Source organism: Desmodus rotundus, chromosome 4 (genome assembly GCF_022682495.2).
Source record: "Desmodus rotundus isolate HL8 chromosome 4, HLdesRot8A.1, whole genome shotgun sequence".
Classification (NCBI taxonomy): Eukaryota; Metazoa; Chordata; class Mammalia; order Chiroptera; family Phyllostomidae; genus Desmodus; species Desmodus rotundus.
Genome location: NC_071390.1, coordinates 143,094,568 through 143,114,418, shown reverse-complemented (window position 1 = coordinate 143,114,418; position 19,851 = coordinate 143,094,568). Strand labels below are relative to the sequence as shown.

The following is a 19,851-nucleotide window of genomic DNA, read 5'->3' as shown; positions in this document are numbered from 1 at the left end:
CTCACTTGGGAATGAGTTGAGTCTTTAGGCCACCAGTGGCTGGAGAGCAGGATTCAGGTTGGTCTCATCTAGTGTGCGTGTGTGTGCATGCAGATGTTTTCTGTCCTCAGTCCCTATCACCTGCACCATGTGTGGGTCCTTCAACCACATGTCTTTCAGATTCCCTCTGCATTCTCTTGCTACCTTCACTACCAAGTCTGGGCTGCCGCCGCCATTGTGTTTGATGGCTACACAGCTCTACCCTGAACTACGCTTTGATAAACTCAGATTCATTTGGGTTCCTTTCTCGCTTTATCGTGTGTGATTTGCTCAGGTTCTATTTCCTGTTGTTCATCTGTTCCACGAGGTGGGCCTTAATTTTCTCATATTTATAAAACATTCTTGGTCATATGGTCACTGACCTCCTGGTTTTGCTAACCTTTCTGGTCACACATGAGTGGCTATACACATGAGCCAGTCTCATTTCAATAACTACTTGTTGAAACTAAAAGAACCTATTAGGAACTGGAGTAAAATGATTCCCCGCCTACTCCAACTGTAGAATTAGCCTTCCCTGCCACCACAGTGACTGGACTGTTTTCAACTTCAGCTCAGATGGAGATACTCCAAGCAGAGTATCTCTACAAAGAAAGTTTTGCTGAAATAACAGATTACTTTTTCCAAATACTTCTAACTTTCCTTTTCAATCTGCTCCTTGTCAGTTTTAGATGACAAAATTATAGGGGCCTTGCCCTTGTATATCACAAGTCTCAGTGCTGGAGAACAGCCCTCTGTCACTTTCAACGTCTTCTAATTTCTTTCTCTCCAACCTTCCCAAAGTCCACCACATGGGTTAAATGTGGACTACACTTTTGTCCTTTCCATTTTTTAATGTAAGTATAACTAATATTTATTGTGTGCTTATTAAGTGCCAATCATTGTGATAAAGTATTTTAAATTATTTTCCCTATTTATTCTGTACAAGACTACTATTGTCATTATCCATATTTTATAGAAAAAAAAACAGGTTTAAACTTACCAAGTTCAAGATGTGCCCAAAACACAGCCACTAAGTAACATCATCCACACCAAAGCCTTTAATTACCTTTTAATCATTTTTAATGGATACCTAATAGTTTGTCGAACTGAACTTTCATGGTTTGTGCAAGCATTTCTTAACTGATGGACATTGGATAATAGCCAGTTCTTAAAAGTAGCGCTCTTAAAAACATCTTTGCACGTATAGATTTGTTGCTTTGAATTACTTCCTTAGGATCAATGCCCAGGAGGAGGTGTCTGATAAGTTACACAACCCTAGTTTTGTCCCAGTGCCTGGCCAAAGTTTAATGTTGCTGAAAAATTTCAGATTCGAGGACAATTCATTAGGCTGTTTCCAGCAGCACCAATTCTGTTCATAAAGGACAGGTTTCTACTGAAACCACTAGCCTATAAAAGGGGAAAGAGAACTCTAGCTAACAATTGTGACGTTCTCAGCAAACCAGTGCTTGGCACATAGCAGGCAGGCAACAAATATCACCAGATTGGCTAATTAGAGACACCAAGGGGTTCTGAAGGCCATGACGGGAAGTCATGTTGGATCAGCTATCACTCCACAATGCTTCTATTTAACACTACATTTTGAAAACTTCCAGGAATAAATAGTTCCAAGTGACTGGGTACATTTTCAGCAGCATTAGGTATCTCTAAATGTAGTCAATGAACACAAAACAGAACTGGATTCAGAGATGGTCTAGAAGCCAATCCACTGGGGCCACTAAATTACCCTGAAACACATCTGAAATACAGGGGATTACATAGAAAGAGTGAAATGTAAAGCAGAGATGCCAGAGGCATTTTGCACAAAACGTACACACACTTTCCCCTGGCCGGTCTCAGCGACTGACAAGCAATGATTATCAGTTTAAGGGGGACGGGTTATTAGCCCGTGTTTCCCTGGATCCTGGAAACATCACAGAAATAGAGCAGGGCAGGAAGCCAATCCACAGGAGCTCCAGGTCTGAACTGTCGGCTTCCAGACGCTACTCGAAGGGCGCGGGGACAGTGTATTGGACGAACAAGACGAAGGGCCACCCCGGGAGAGCGCGCGGGGTTGCATTGTTGATCCCCCACCGCGGGTCTTCAGCTAGAGTCCCAGGATAAGCGTCAGAGCCTCCTGAGCCCAGAATTTTATGCAAAAAAAAAAAAAAAAAAATCTGGGCACATTCTAGGAGAGGATCTATACCTCTCCTCCAGTTCTCAGTGACTCCCCTTCTGCCCCTCCAAGTTTACAACCCAGTGTCCTGGCCGGGTTCAGACCAGCATTCAGGCACCCAAGTCGCGGCCACCGAAACCGGAAGAACTGAAAAACGGGAGGCAGCGGCGGGGCCTGCGAGGCCGCATCCTACCTGCGTCCTCGTGTCTGGCCCTGGTGCCGAGGACACCGCTAACTGCTAGGCTCCGCACAGCCCGCGGAAGCGCCTCTTGGAAGCGGAGGCTCCAAAGGACGTGGAGGAGACGCGCCATGACTCCACAAAAAACGTCCGCAGTCCCCGCCCCTCCATGCCGCTGAGCCCGCCCCGCCCCGCCCCGCCCCCTCCTCCTCGGGGCCCCTGCGGGGGGCCCCCCCCCCAGCTCTGCGGCCCTGCCCCCGCCACCCACGCACGCCTACCCCTCCCGGATCCCTCCTCCCACCCACTCCTGCCCTTGCCCCGCCCTACCCCCCTTGCCCCTTCCTGCTCTGCCCCTGGCCCTGCCCCACGCCACTCAGGCCCACTCCACTCTTCCCCAGGCCAAACCCTGGTCTGTCCCAGTTTGTTTGCATTTCTGAAATTATATGTAAAGGGAACTGTAAATCAGTTCACATTTTCTTGAGTTGAATATACATGAAATCATACAATATGTACTTAATTTTGTCTAACTTCTGTCACTCGGCATAATTATTTTGGCATATTTATGTTTTTGAGTGTAACAGTTCATCCCTGGTTAGTGGGTATGCCACAATGTATTTACCTAGTCACCTGTTGATAGACATATTTATATTGTTTCCAATTTTTCCTGATTGGAAATAAAGCTGCTGCGAACATTCCTGTACACATCTATGTGCGGACATGTGTTTTCTTTTCTGTTGGGTAAACCTGGAAATGGAATGGCTAGGTCATAAGGTAGGTGTAACATTTTAAGTGACTACAAAAATGTTTTCCAAAATGGTTGTTTCCCTTCACATTCCCACCAGCTGGTATGGGAGTTCCAGTTTTTTCCTATGTTTTATTCTAAGTTTTATAGGGGTTTCTTTGTTTTACATTTAGGTAATTTGGAGTTAATTTTGGATAAGCCGAACATTTTTGTTTATTTTGTTTTTATTCTTGTTTTTCACTTTTGCATGTGAACACCCAATTGTTCCAGAACCATTCATTTAAAAGACTCCCCTTTCCCCACTCAACTGTTTTTGAATATTTGTCAAAAATAACTTTTCCAACAACGTGGGGGTCTATTTCTGGATGTTCTGTTCCGTTCTACAAATCGATTTGTCTGTCTTCCCATCAGTACCATAATGTTCTGATGACCACCCTTGGAATCAGCTAGCGTCAGTGCTGAATTTTTCTGCTACTTTCCAAGGTTGCTTTGGCTGTTTTAGATCTTTTGTACTTGAACATAAACTTCAGATCCAGTTTAATTTCTACAATTTTGATTGGAATTGCATTGGCTGTATCCATAAATTTGGGGAGGATTGATATCATAATAATATTGAACCTTCTGACCCATTTATAAAATATGCCTCTCCATTTATTTAGGTCGTCTTCAATTTTTCTCCGCAGCATTTTATAGTTTTCAGTTTATAGGTTTTACACATCTTTTGTATTTTCAGTTTTTGATGGTTTATTTCTTGTATATAGATCGTTTCTCGGCCTTTTGGCTACGATCAAGTGATGGCTTATTTCTCGTATCTAGATTTGTATGTTCTAGTAACATTTTTATAGATTTTACTAGATTTTCTACATAGAAACCATGTCATCTGTGAAGAGAGAGTTTTTGTTTTCCTTTCCAATACAGATGTCTTTGATTTCTTTTTTTTTTTCCTCCTTGTTACACTGGCTAGAAACTATATAATGTTGAGAATAAGTGGTGAGAATGAACATCCTGATCTTAAAGGGAGAGTCATCAGTCTTTCCCATTCAGTATGATGTTGGCTGTAGGTTTTTTCATAGATACTCTTTCAGATCAAGGAGATTTCCATCTATTTGTAGTCTGCTGAGAGGTTTTTATCAGGAGGAGATGTTGAGTTTTTATGCTTTTTTCTACTAAAAGGGGAATAAAGATATTGGAAAGAGACTTGATTTGGGGTGGTAAATACACCCTACAACATACAGATGATGTATTATATAATTGTGTACCTGAAAGCTATATAATTTTATTAACCAATGTCACCCCAATAAATTCAACATAAAGAAAAATGCTTTTTCCTGCAGCAGTTAAGATAATCACAGTTTTCTCTTTTCATTTTGATTGATTTTCAAATGTTAAACCAGTTTAGTATTCCTGTCATAAACCCTACTTTATCTGTTTTATTATCCATTTTATATGTTGTTGTATTTCCTGGATTAAGATTTTGCTTAGAGTTTTTGCTTCTATGATCATGAGGGATACTATCTGCAGTGTTTTTCTTTTATTTTTTTAAACTTCCTTGTAACGTCTGTCTGATCTGATGTCTGAGTAATAAAGAAACTGATTCTGATCCAGGGAAATTAAGTAGCATGTCCATGGTCACACTGCTAATTAGTGCAAGAGTTTGTGAAGTACTCTAATGTTTAAAATTTAGAAACTGCAAAGGAATAGCAGAAGTTTAACCTAGCCATCTTAACTCCCCAATCACCAAGTTAAGAAAGGAATTTAACATGTGACATTGTTCTAAGACCCAGCTCAGGATATCTCCCATTTAAAAGATGCACTTGACCTTGGTCAAGCATTCAACCTGTCTGAGCTTCAGTTTCCTTATCCCTAAAATTCGGTTTTTACAAGGATAAGTGATGGCATGTATTAAAAAAACCTAGCAATCCCTCAGGCACATAGTTGGTTTTAATAAGTGTTAGTTATTGTCATGAAGAGGTAGTTAGAACGATAGTGATGGGTAAGCAGGATTGATAACCAACCCATGCCTGCATTTCTCTGCATCCCACACTCCTAGGGCATTCTAAATATGGAGGAAGTACCTCCCTCCCTATTGCTGTTCTTCCTTGAAACTGCTATGAGAACTCTTGCCTCATCTTCCTGGTTTTTAAATGCCCCCTCTGCCCACCACCGTTTGTCCAAGTCCAATTTATCCATCAAGACCATGCACTAATCTCTAATGAATTGTATCATCTCAGCCTGAACAAAACACGGTTTTATGTTATACCTTCCACCTCATACACTGAGTGGAGGAGACAGTGCTGGTTGCCTGCCCAGAATCCATTCTCCTCTCTTTATTTACAAGCAAATATTTTATTTTACTGAGGGTAGCAGTGTGCCTAGCTAAAATGTTAGCACCCACCGCCGAGCTCCCTTGTAGTTAGTGCTGGTCATTTCACACAGTCTGGGCAATGATAGAAGCTGATGTCACCAGGTTTCCAGGGAAATTAGAGAGGACCTGACTCAATTAGCACCAGCCTTTTGCTCTTCTTTTCCTTTCTTTTTTTAAAATTATTTTTTAATGTATTGATTTTTAGAGAAAGAGGAAGGGAGGGGGGCAAGAGAGACATCAGTTTTTTCTTCCACTTATTTATGCATTCATGGATTGATTTTTCCTGGTGCCATAGCCATGGTGCTTCAGGACGACTCTCTAACCGACTGAGCCCCCTGGCCAGGCCTCTTCTTTTTCTTTATGCCTGGAAGTCGTGATGGCGAGAGTACTAGCAATCTTCTGATATGTGTGATAAGGGGACCCACACTCTGATACTAAAACAGGAGATGTCAGGAAGGGGCCTGGGTGCCTGATGATACTGTGGAACCAACATGATGGCCCTGGACAGCCTACCTTCAGAATTCCCGTCACATAAAAGACAAATCCATATTTTCTTTAAACCACCGTTATTTGGATTTTCTGTTGCACTTTATTTCTGGTGTCTTGAATATGATATCAAGACTCTCCTGAAAAGGAAAGATTCTGTAATTTTATCTCTTTGTATATCTAACATACTTCCCTGTGGACTAAAAGTGAACAAGAAACAGTTGTTCATAATAAAATCCTTTAATACATAAGATAGACTGACCCAGAAAATAAGATTGGTTCAAAAGCCAATTTGCTTTTCCTTACAAGAAAAAAAAAAAGCATTCAGGAAAGTATGATGTAATGGAATAAGCTTTGCACATTTTCTCTCCACTGAAGAAACCATATGCCCAAAGTTCAATATCAATGATCATTTTTTTCCTACTACAATCTGAAAAATTCCTAGAAATAAGCCAACTGGGATATATCTGACATCTGTAAAAGCAGTTTTAAATTGTAAAAGGCAGTGAATGAAGACTTGAATAAATGGTGTGATAGAAAAAGTGTATAATGAGATCAGGCCTGGGTTTTGTTTTCAGCTACTCCTCTAACCAGATACAGGTTTGGGCACCTGGGTTGGACCATCTGTCTCTGGGCCTCGGGTTGATCATCGGTAAAATGCATGTGTGCAGGGTGGCCCAGGACTGAAACTTGAATGATATCTGAACTCTTTAAAGTCTGTAATCCTATGACTTTTGGTGAAAAATGGAAATATATGCTCTCCTATTGACCAGCAAGTTGGAGTAGTAAAGATTAAAATAATGTTCAAGTTAATTACTAGATTTAAGCAACATCATTAATAGTCCCAATGGGTCACTTTAAAAAGTATGACAAAGTAAGAACTAAAATAAATGTGGAAAAAAATATATGAATTACTGGTTTTGGAGAGGGGCAGAGAGAGAGACAAAACATCGATTTGCTGTTCTGCCCATTTATACATTCACTGGTTGCCTCTTGTATGTGCCCTGACCGGAGACCAGAAGTATTCTTTTGTAATGAAGGTAATACTGGAGAAGTGGCCTTGCCACACATGAAAATGCCTTATTAAGAAACAGTAGTTATCAAAATGGTCTAAACAAAAATTAGGACAAGGAGATAAAGCAAGGATTCTCTAAGTTGAATTTAATCTATTATAAACAAAGAAATATAAAATTATTCAATATATATGCTTGGGGGGGAAGTGACTATTAGTATGAGAAAAATAACCTTAGAGTCTAGTGTTTAGATTGGTAACTCACTTCAACCAAAATAATTAATTTTTTGAGTTAAATATAGCTATGTACACACACATATGTGTGTGCATACACGTCAAAATAAACAATGTTGTTGCACTTACCCATTTTGGAAGAGAGAGCATTTCAGACAATGGAAGTAATAAGAGGAATTGCCAATGAACTGATGCTAAGGTGGACTGGTCCAGGTACATGAAAATTAAGATACATACACACCAACAATAAAATATGCGGATTCTCCAGACACAGACACACAGAGTAACAGCATTCAGTTTATTTAGGTTTTAGTTTTATGTCATCAATAAAGGAGCTGCCCATCTCTTGTTAAATGTATTCATAGAAACCTTTAACTTGTGTTGCTACTGTATGCTCACATATTCTAATTTCTAATTATTTTGTTCAATGTCTATTTCAGTGCAGTTTTAGTATATTGATATTTTATCCAGTAATCTTGCTGAACTCTCTTCTTATATTCAACAGTTTGTCTTGAAGAGTTTCTCAAATTTTTGATGAAAATAATCTTATTGTTACCTCATCTTTCTTTCTTTCCAATCTTTTTATCTTTAGTTTCTTATTGTGCTGGCTTGGACCTCCAAAAATTATTAAATAGATATAGTAATAATAGGCATCTATTCTGTTCCTGACTGTAAAGGAAATGCTGCTAACATTTCTCCCAATACAACTGATGTTTGTTGTAGGTTTTTAGTAATCTTTGCTAGGCTGTAGATGTTCCCTTCTATTCCTAGTCACTAAAAGCTTTTGTCATGAATGAGTACCAAATTTTATTTGTTGGCTTTCCGGTATCCAGTGAGATGATCATATGACTTTTCCCTTTTACTATGTAATGTGGTATCTCACATTGTCTTACATGAACAGATTTACTACTGATGTTAAGCCATCATTGAAATCTTGAGATCAACTCAACTTGGTCATGATATATATTTTTACACATTTTTAGACACTATGCAATATTTTATTGAGGAGTTTTACAGTTATATTCAAAATTGAGTTTACTTTGCAATTTTCCTTTCTCGTGCCATTGCCTTCTTAATATCAAACTTATGCTAGCCTCACCAATGAGTTTAGAAGCCTTATGTATATTTTTCAACATCAATTGATATATTAATAATTTTGCTTCATAATTTTAATGGCTTCATTATTGGTTGAGTGTAATAATTTACTTACAAATTGAAGAAGATACTTTATGTCTAGTTTATTAGTAATTTTACTTGTGAAGATGGTAAATAAAACCAATTTAAAAATAATATGTTATTTTCTGATCTATCTGGTTCTGTCTCCGTATCACAGATGTTTCCTGGCCAAATAGGTACGGCTGGCACTTATTTTTTCACAGAGGTTTAATTCCCCCTCCAGAGGACTGACATGCTTACTGTTCTGAAGACTGGCATCATTTCGGGTGTCATGGGTTGGCCCAGGGAATTTTGGATTGGCCTTTGATCTCCTGGGCCATCTTTTCTCTCTCCCCAGACTCTGCTAATTTATTTTCTTCCATTAAAATGTTAAAGCTTTCTCTGCCTTCTGTGCTCCTCTGAGTCTTCTGCTTTCTGAGACTAATCTAAATTTGTTCCTATGTTCTTCGAGGGAGTCAGCCCTTATTTGACACTCAAGAATGACCCAGAGAGCTGAATTCTGATGTATGGTAATTTCCCTCTCAGTCCCTCTCTCCACTCACTTTCCTTTTCAGGAGCCTTTCTGTTTGTCTACACAATACAGTTTCAGGACAGTTTCCACTGGCTTTTTGTTTCTTCTTTACAGCTACTTAAGCCAATCCTTAGAACCCAAATATCACCCTCCTGGGACTGAGGAATATTTCAACACAGAAGGAGGTCTAGGTTTCTCTTCAGTTGCATTTGAATTTCATTGCGTCAACTGTACAAGGCTTTCTAAGGAAACATCATTTGTGCCTTTGAGCACCTTCAGCACTTCCTTCAAAATCATGATGGCAAATCTCTGAACATATTTACAGGGGTTGGTGAATCTTCTCTCTCCAGATGGCTTGCCACCACAAGCTAATCCCACTTCATGTTACTGGTAATTGAATTCTCCCCTGAGAAGGAAATTGCATGAGATCCATGGACATTTGATGTATGGATATTTCTAAACAGCCTGACTGGGAAAAGATTAAAACAGCCTTGTATTCCCAATCCCTCAGACCTCCTCACCAGCAGGGCCCAGATTTTAATCTGCTCCAGGTGGCTAAACTCGGGATGGCTTATAGCTCTCAGCATCTTCAATGAATGCCAAGAGTGTGGGGTGTGCTGGCACATTTAAGGGACGGGCATAGAACCTTTCTGCCAAGTCCTCACTGTATTATCCCTTGATTGCACTTTTCATAATCAAAAGCTACCATGATTAATGAGCTATAGACAATGAATGATCCCCTACACTTAAAAATTAGAACCGTGGGGAAAGGAAAGTAAGAGAAAATCATTCTACACAGCCCAGGGGTTCTCGACCTCAAAAGCTTTGTGCAAAGCCTTTATTGGGGCCTTTGCCGTGCAGGCAGCTGAGTCCAGCTGAGTTGTGGCACATCTGCACGTGCATTTGCTGCTCTGCATCGATGAGTGTATTTGTTCTAATTTTGCTCCTCAGAGGCATTTGGAATTGGCCACATTTAAAAGTAAAACAAAAGCATCCAAACATTGGAGTTGGGAAATAATCACATAACTGGACTCCCCTTTGCCTGTTTGATTAGCTTCTGGTCCAAGGCAATCTGAAGCAAGATGTTTCCAGAGCTCATTACAGGGACAAGTCTACATTGGAAACTGTGACCCTTTGACACTACCTTCATTTCAGCAAGTCATGAAAACCCGATTTATACTCCAGAATTGAAAAGGAAGTGCTCGCTCAGAAAAAATAAGTGTGATGCTATTGTGAGGTTAAAAAAGTGAAGCTTTCGAAATTCCAGCAGAAAAACAAGGAAATGGGTGTTACAAAGCAGATGTAGGGGAGAGCAGCTCTTGTATGTAATGCCACTTTAGAAATACTACCAAAATGACGAGTAAAGAATCACCACCATAAACTATCATAGATTTACAACATTCTTGATATAGGTAATATCTTGGTTTTTATGACTCTCAAGAACTCATGAGAGAACAAGAAATAGTTTTAATTTATTTTGACTAGGGTAAAAAAAAACCTAATAAGTCCTTGACATTTCTCTCAATTTTATAAATTACTAAAGTTTGTATTTAAATTAGATTTTACTAGTCATCATAAAATGGTGTGTTGACTTCATTACACATTGTTTCTTTAAGATTTTATTCATTTACTTCTAGAGAGAGGGGAAGGGAGGGAGAGAAGCATCAATGCAAGAAACATCCATTGGTTTCCTCTCGTAGGCAACGTGACCAGGGACTGAACTCTCAAGCCAGGTATGTGCCCCCAACCAGGAATCAAACCAGCGACCATTCCCTCTGTAGTATGACTGCCAAACCAACTGAGCCACACTGGTCAGGGCTACACATTGTTCTTAAAAGCTGGAGAAATGCAATCTTAATTCTATGTTATCACTTACGGCATAAAAATCTTTGTAATGACTGTGTTTCATGAGACTCCCCACAGGTGAGGTACATGGTAAATCTTCCATTCCACAGTTTATACACAGACATAACAAAGCATGTGGAGGTTATGTCACTGGTGTTCATGTTACAACAGCAGAGATGGAAAAATTAAAGGAAGAATTTGCCTTGACGTGTGAAGACCAGAGACCTCCAAGTGTTTTGGCAGAGAAGAGCTGTGGGAAGGGGAGGGAGAGTCCACACATGGGTCTCAATGCTGTCCCGCCGGATGTCCTCCACCCTTTTGAAGCTCTGCAGTATCCTCCTCCTGTTCTCCTGTAAACAACAGCAAAAGAATACACGGGGCTCCTCTTAGCACAGCCTGGGCAGAATGGCAGTTTTTAAAGAACGTAATGCAAAAGTCACATCAAAGGAAACAAACAGAGAATGAAAGTTCCTTCATTCACCTATCCTCTCCCATAATCTGATCTCACTAAGCCCAGATTCCCTTCCTCCCTGGCTTCCTTCCCACACAAGCTCTGCCAGGGTGCCCTCTGCAACTCTCTCTACTGTAAACAAACTCCCACTTTGAGGCTCGGGTTACTTATGTCCACAATACCGATGATCTGTTCCTCAGTCCTGCCATCTGTCAACCTTCAGGTCACTCTCCCACATTCATTGAGGACATTTGCACCTGGCTCATCGTCTTTCCTTCCAGCCCAACTGCTGGGTGACCTCGGGTTCATGTAGAGGACTGTTCGCCACCTTAATGGCCGTCAGTGAGGCCCCACTGTTGGCTTTTGAAGTTGCACCACTTTATTTTTTTTTTAATGGTTGCTCTAGAGATTACCACATATAGCCTCCATTTATCACAGTCTACTATACCAGTTCCCATATAAAATATTAAACCACATCCTTCCAGTTACCACCCTCTCACTTTGTGCTATTGTTGTTATGTATCTTAAACAGACACCTCAGGGGTGGGCAAACATAGCTTTACAGTTCTGAGTACATGAGTTTATTCTTGTATTATTATTTATTAATCATTGTATTATTTCCCATACAAACAACTACAAACCTACTCTTGCCCACCCTTGCGTATAACACAGTGTTTTATTTTTTTCTTTAAACAGTCAATTTAAGAGTAAAAAAAATTTAAACCAAAAAAAAGTTTTTTATATTTACCTTTTCGGGCATTCTTCATTCTTTTGATCACTATGAATTTCTAACTGATAGTATTTCCCTTCCACGTAAAGGACATTCTTTAATATTTATTGTAGCTCAGAACTGCTGGCAATGGTCTCTCAACTATTGTTTTGGAAAAATCTCCCTTTTCACCTTCATTTTTGAGAGAGGTATTTCTCCAAGTTATAGAATTCCAGGATGACAATTCCACCTCTCCCCCCCCACACACGTGCACACACCAGCACATTAAAAATGTCATCTTACTGACTTCTGGCTTGTATTGTGTCTTATGAAAAGTCAATGATCATTTCTATTCTCTTACACGTAATGTGATCCTCCCACTACCCCCACCTGCTAATTTTAAGGCTTGATTTCCAGCATTGTGACTATGATGTGCCTAGATGTGGTTATCACTGTTTATTCTACTTGAAGTTAGTTGAGGTTCTTGAATGAATCTTTGGGTTAAAATTTTTCCACAAGATCAGACATATTATGGTCATCATCTTCAATTTTTTTTCTGCCTCATTGTTTCCCTTTCCTCTTCCTCTGTGACTCATTATGTGTATATAGATCACTGACGCAGTCCCACAGGGCACTGAGGCTCTGTTGCTGTTAACTTACAAAGTCCTTTTCTTTCTCCCTCTCTGTGCTTCTCTTTTGAAGTTTCTATTATTTTGTCTTCAGGTTCTTGGGCCGTGTGCAATCCAAGGTTAAACCAATACAGTGTAATTTATATTTTATTTTTCAGATCTATAGTTTCCAGTTGGCTCCTTTTTTATAGTTTTTCTTTCCAGGCTGAAATCCATATCTGTTAACTCTTCAAGTTCATTTCTTCATTAAATCCTTGAACAAATTTATAATATGTCTTAAAGTCCTGTCTAATAATGCCAATGTGTGTCATCTTTGGGGCAGTTCCTGTTAACATTTCTCCTGTTTATGGGTCACTTATTCCTGCTTTGTATCATATATAGTAATTTTTTAAAAATATATATGCTTTGAAATGTACTTAGTGCTAAATTTTGAGGTTTTTCCTTAAAGAATGTTGGGTTTACTTTCAGTGTTCCACTGATTTACCGATGGATCAGTTTGATCCCGCTGAGACTTACTTTAGGCTTTGCTACGGTGGGTGTTGGGTGGTCCTTGCTTTAGATGTGGCCTTTCTAGACCCTCTGCTGGATATCTGAGGCCTTCAGCAAGCTCTCTCCACTCTGGCTAGTTGGAACTCCAACATCGTCCAGCTCTGCTTGGCTTCTGCAGATTCTGTCCGGCTTAGACCCTCCAGTGGCTGTCCTCTGCCCGCCAGGGTCTTATCTTGCACCTACACAGCTTAGTTTGTGTCAAAGACTCCAGAGGACCCTCTGAGAATCCAAGGTTTCTGGAGCTCTTTCGCTGTTAGTGTTTTCTCCCCCAATTCTAGCCACTTTAACAACCCTGAGCCCATTCTCTGTCTCCTCAGCCCAGTGAGACCACTGCTGTCTGACCGGGCTCCATTTTCCTGTGCCATAGTTTGGAAGGCGCGCCCAGGAAGATCCCAGGGTGAACGTGCTGTTTCCTTTTTTCCCAAAGATCACAGCCCTGTGCTGGCTGTTGTCTACTGCCTGAAACTAGTTGCTTCATATATTTGCCCAGTCGTGTCGTTTTTATGTTGGGAGGGTGAATCTGATTCTTGTTACTTCATCATGACCAGAAACAAGAGTCAGCTCAGGAGTTTTAAAAAGTGTAAACCTTCACGTTTAGGGGAATGAATACTATACTTTCATTTGTTCATTTGTTTTCCTAAGGTGACACTAAAAACTTTCTGCTCTTTCATTTTTCTCTCCTTTCCTCTTCCTTATGTCTAGTTCCTTCTTTTTAAAACTCTCCTTAATAGGAGTGTCCAAGGTTTGCTTATATGCAAACTGGAATTTTTGGAAATAAAGGAAAAATTATCTACAGTAGTAAATTTGCCTATACTAGAATTTTACTTAAGGGGAATAAGAGAGGGATTTATGTATATGAAGCATATAAACAGCTAAATTTAGACATTACAGGTAAGCATAGCTTGCAGAAAATTGCTTATCTTATTTTCGTCCCAGTTCCATGTTCAAGTTCATATAAACAATGTTATTTCTCACTGTTCAAGATTGGTCTCAAAACCATGTCTTTTGCTCAGATAAGACTAAGGGACACCAATTTGAGCTTCCTCAATTCCCTGAGCTGTTCAGTACATTTTCTAGTCTAGGAAAGCATCTTGATCCCAAGTGAATGGCAGGATTTTTGTGGTTTATACTCTGAACTTGATCACTGTTAAAGTGAAACCCCACCTTCAAAGCTTTACGCACCATCACCAAGCTAGACGGTAGTCAATCCATTGCAGGTTCACGAAATAATGTTTAATAAAGAACTAGAACACATAGTACAACAGGGGTTTATCCTTCCAAGACTATGCAAGTATTGTGTTGAATATTAGAGTAGGAGGGTCCTTAGAAATCATCAGATTCAAACTCTTCATTTTGATTTCAATCAAATGAGTCCAGAAAGGCTGATGCTTTCCCCAGTGTGACATGCCTAAAGGATCAGAAGCAGAGTGACAGCTTGTGTTTTCTGAACTTTAGTGTAGATTCTTTATGCTTCACTATGCAAATGAAAGATTCACTCATTCTTGTTCCCTTATTTTATTAGGGGCAGATCTGTTTTTCAATAAGTTCAACCTGGTAGGAGGGCATGGTGGAATAGAAATGACTAAAATGATCATATCTATTTTGTCTTGAATACGTTGATGCATTCCAACTTTCTTAATTCTTGGTTTATTGCTCCAAAGGCCTGTGTTTTAATTGAACATATTCATTTTTGTTATAATGACATTTGCAGACATTTTATTTAAAAGTATCCATTTTACTGCATATCTTAGCTGAATAAGCAGGTCATTACAGCCTATTTTGATTCCATTTTACGTCATTTCTCTTTATTTACCCAGATCTGCCTGGGCTTTTGGATGACTGAATTGCAAACTAAAGAGTAGAAAACATCACACACCATTTCTCTGGAAGTCAAGTTTATGTAGATCTAGTAATTACCCACATGGGGTATCATCTATTTCTATACCTCAGTAAATAAATAATGTTCACTTGAATAAAAAATCACTTGCTTCTTGATTACTTATTATTTATAATTTTATAGAACTTTATATGTTTAAATAATGAGTTAAAGAGGCATCATATGAAAATTATCAATACTATAACTGTTACCTCATTTAAGGATGTAATTGTAAGTAAACAAGTATTTAGTAAACGCTTGGAATGGTTATAAAATCACGGACAGGATTTCATGTCTCTCACGAGGTGGGCAGTCAAGATGCAAATCCTGATGAATGAAAGCCTGATTTCAGATTCGGATAAGCTGGAAAGTCAGGGATAGTTTTACAGAAGTGAGATTGAAAGTAGGCATGGAGAGAGTATTTGTGAAGCTGGAAGGAAAGAAGCCACAGAAAGAGAAGCAGAGCAAGCAGAGAGCGCAAACAGGTTAGTTGTGGGGACTACTTTAGGTAAGAAAATAAATAAGAACCAATGATATCTAATAGTCCATGAATTCCAGCCATAGTACCCATCCCTGTACATACTTGCCCTTATTTAACTGCCCAGTGATGAGGCAGTGCTTGTTATATGACTTCAGTAGGAAATGGATATTATTCCTGTCCCTCTTTCACAGGTGAATCAATTCAAGTTCACAGAGGGAAGTGATTTGGCACAGTTTCCATAGACAATAGTGATGGTGGTGGTAGTGGTTAGAATTTGATATTCCAGAGGCCTGGTTCCATTTCACTTTTTAAAAAAATCCTCACTGGAGGATATGCTTATTGGTTTGAGAGAAAGAGGAAGGGAGAGGGAGAGAAAGGGAGAGAAACATTGATGTGAAAGAGAAACATCCATTGCTGGCTTCTTATATGTCCCCCAACAGGGCACCAAACCCACAACCTAGGCATGTGCCCTGACGGTGAATCGAACCTGTGACCTTTCAGTTTATGGGATGACACTCCAACCATGTGAGTCACACCAGTAAGGGCCATTTCATATACTCTTAACCACTCTGCTCTGATATTGCTTTGACAAGGGGATCAAATATGATATTTTATCTATTTTTGTTAACTGTGGAGCCTATGCGACTGATTCCTATCTAAGGTTTTGCAAACAGCGCTAACATGGTATACATTCACCTGCCTTGTAAACCAGGCTGCAAAGACTTATACTGATGTAATATTACACTTCAGTTTCTATTCAGTGTGAAGTTTCTTAAATTCAGCCTCTCCCCAGGTTCTAGCTTTAAGTCTGGACCCTGACCTACATTGCTTTGAGATTATTATTTAGTTGTGAATAAATGTTTTCATTACCATGATTATTATAACTTCTAATTGTGAATTTCTTACTTCCATTTCCTAGAGGAGGTGAGAGTTGAAACAGGTCTTGGAGAAGTCACGTTGAAGGAGTGAACGAGCAGGAAGGAAAAGCCTCCTCAAGCCCTGGGCGTTGGATTTGCTGCATGAAGAATGCTTTTACTGACTTAAAATTACTGTTCATTGTACAGATTTACATTTAGGTTAATACGTGATGGTTAGGTGGTCGATCTCCTCACAGTCCAAGTTTAATGTGGCTTTAGCAGAACCCTACTGTTCTGTTTGTTCGGTTCTGATAAAGAATAAAACCTGAGATGTGATCACATCTGAATTGCTACCTATCTTTTGCAGGTGTGTCACATTAAATATAAACAAAGAACACTGAACATTCAGGTGAGATATCTGAGGCCAATAAGATTCCCAAAGAAAAATGTTGCCAGGGTAACCAGTATTTAGTCTTTAAAGGCAATCAATTGGTTAACACTTCAACTCACCAGTACTGTGGATATTTACTCATGGAACCAACATTTTTCTAGCGCTTACTATATGCAAGCATAAAACATCCTTTTCAGTTAAAGTATCCATGTGGTTAAATAATAAGTCAGCAACATTCTTTGAGTGCCACGCTCTGCTGAGACAGGTATTTATATTTAATAGTTGCCATAAATACTTTCATTAACTCTGGTTTGTTAAGCCATCCCTTCCAAGGAAAATTTTGTTATTCAGTTTTCTAACTAGATTTTAGTCATTGACCAAACTATGTAAATCAAAGTCTTTGATACACCACATACACACGCACACACATGTACACACGCACACCACTAATGAAAAGCTTCAGTCAGGCTGCATGTTAATTAATTTCTCCCTGAGGAATGCTCCATCAATCCTAACATACTAATGCCTGACAAATCAAGCCAGCTGAGGTTCTTTTGGGGCCATAAGGTAGTATTTTCCTGTGTTGTGAGGCAGGATGCATAAGGAGCTGTCTCCTGTTCGGCTAAGAGACAGTGTGGCTCACAAACAACGAGAGAGCAAACCATGGCTCACACAGTGATAAACAATGGGAACCTGGAAGGTCCCACGTACCCATGTGTTTCTTTTTCTTCTTCACAGTCAACCTTCTGAGAAGAGCGAAACAACATCCTAGTTCTTTTCCTGACAACTTCTATTTTAGTCCAAGCACTGATTAAATCAAATGCGTTCCACAGTAGGACTTAAGCAAACTCTGTCTTCCTTTTCTTAAACTTAATTCTCTCCTTTTCTCTAAGATAATCAGAAATAGGAATGCTCGCAAGAAGGGTAGACTGGTCTCTGATCCCTGGCTGAAGGCTTAACAAGTTGGAGCAATGAGTGATGAGAGAATTCTCTGGAGTTTGGTGCACACAAGCACATGGGAGCTGTTGCCAGTTTTGGTCTAGAGCATTCTGAAGGAGGAAGGTTTAGTGCTGTACTCGGCACTAGTTAAGTCTTGAACCATGGTAGCCACCCGGGTGGGGTACAGCTCTACCCCAACCAACTTCTCTGTGCCACATAAGAGAAGAAAAAGGTATCCTACCCACATGAAGGAGTATGGAATCTAGAGAAAGGGTAGCAGCTGGGGACTTCCCAAGAGGCCACTGAGCCAAATGATGGGGTGCTCCATCCTGAGAAAGGGTCAGAACTGTGACTTCTGGAGCAGCTCAAGGGAGATTATTGTTCAGAGGAGTCTTCAGTGACCAAGAGGACTTGGATGAAACTAAACACCATCCAATGAAAGGACTTAAACCACCCACATGGCATCTATCACATCAGACTAGGTGACCAGTTTTAGACCAAACCACTTGCACTTGGATGAATATCCAGCTATGTTATTGCAAGATATTCAAACATCAGTTCCTGAAAAACACTTCATTATCCTACCTGCTACTATCCTAAGTGCTGTGAGCACAGTGCTGTGGTGGTACTTCCCTACCCTTCCTCAACCTCCCCACCAACAGCAGCTAGACCCAGGAGTGGGGCCAGCAGTCCCTTCCATCCTTCCGCCACATCCAACACACTAGGATGGGAGGAAGAATGAACAAGCAAACCATACCCTAGACCCCAGGCCTTTGGCCCACAAACCTAGCCTGTACTGGGGACAGAAAAAGCTTTGAATTTAGCTGACTATGTACTTATGACTGAAATTAATTGGAAATTATTGATTCTGCCTCAGATATCATTAGGAGAAGGGAAAAATTCATTTGACACAGTACCACTGAAAGTTGTGGTTGAGGGGAAAATAATACCTTTATCTCCTCAAATAATTGAAATTCTCTGATAAATAATTTACATGTATAATTCATTTTAGAAAGATTGCCATCTGAGGTGGCTGATTTTTTTCTAAGTGGGATTTTAAAGAAGCGAGGTTTTTTTAGCTAGGAAATTAATTTATGAGTTACCAACATTTTTTCAGATATGTGAAGTATTAGTATACTACTTCCTGTTTAATCTCTTGTCTTCAAAAACAGAGAAAACTTACTGGAGTCTGGGATGAATAGTGTCATATATAGAGGGAATTTCTTACATGAGAGATACCTTGTCTCTCTGTGCATGAAGAAAAGGGCACATGCAGTCAGTCACTTATGGTTGGCGCCTTGGGCAGCACTCTGTTCTAGACGCCAGAACAGACACCAGACAACCACTCTGTTCTTAACCTCAGGGATAAAATGCACTCATGTATCTTATGAACTTGAGCCATTGAGCCCCTCTCGCTTGGAGGCCCTGTCCCCACGTTCCATGAGAAGAGGAAGTAGAGCTGATGAAAAATGATAGAACAAGAAATGGATGACCCATTCTTGTTTGTCTCACATGAGTTTGAGTGAAGAGATTTGATCATCTTAAGCAACCCAGTCATCACCACTGATACCAAAGTAAAAGTAGACAACTTCCCATGACATTTGCATATTAGTTACAAGCCTGAGCCTCTCTGTTCTTGACGGGGATTTGGTAAAGCCTTGGTTTTGTAACACTTTTTTCATAATTTGCACTTTTATCTTTGGTATTTGAGCATTTAGAATTAAAAACAAATTTTCCTTATATTGAACCTTTTGAAGTAAGCAATTGACTTCACCGTTGTGTGGCTTTAGGAACAAATGAATACAATTTTATTTTTTTAAATGAGTACATGAAATAAAATTGTACTCATTGTCAGGGCTCTGCTTCAAACGTTGCTGTGCGTGCAGAGCCTTGGAGATGGGCTCTACCATCTGCACCATAAAGAAAGGATGGTGAGAAAAGACAGATGCAGTGAGCTGGGCAAAAAAGTAGAAATAGTGACAAATGAACACATGAATGGGGTTTTCAGATTAATCTCTGATTTGCTGATCAAGAGATTGAACTTGAGAAAGGCTGTAATAAATCAGGAACTGCTCACACTCACTGATTACTGAGCACAAGCCCCCCAAAGGAGTCAGCTCTGGGCTGGTTTTGAATGCAGAGATGGGGAGTGTGCCTGCGGACTGCTGACACCCAGGAGGGTGAGCAAGAAGGGCAGGCATGGCCTTCATGGCAAGGAAGGTTGAAACC

The 19,851-nt window shown here is 39.9% G+C and overlaps 1 protein-coding gene across 4 annotated transcripts in view; it reads right to left on the bottom strand.

Annotated features, from left to right (window-relative positions):
* Positions 1-2,533, bottom strand: part of MSRB2 (methionine sulfoxide reductase B2) — a 30,153-nt gene extending 27,620 nt beyond the window's left edge. For all 4 annotated transcript variants that reach the window (XM_053922668.2, XM_045183915.2, XM_024576320.3 and 1 more), the window contains exon 1: positions 2,385-2,533. In XM_053922668.2, coding sequence (XP_053778643.1) covers positions 2,385-2,502 — 118 coding nt within the window. In that variant the 5' untranslated portion in view covers positions 2,503-2,533. The remainder of the gene's footprint in view (positions 1-2,384) is intronic.
* Between the last annotated feature and the right edge of the window lie 17,318 nt (positions 2,534-19,851).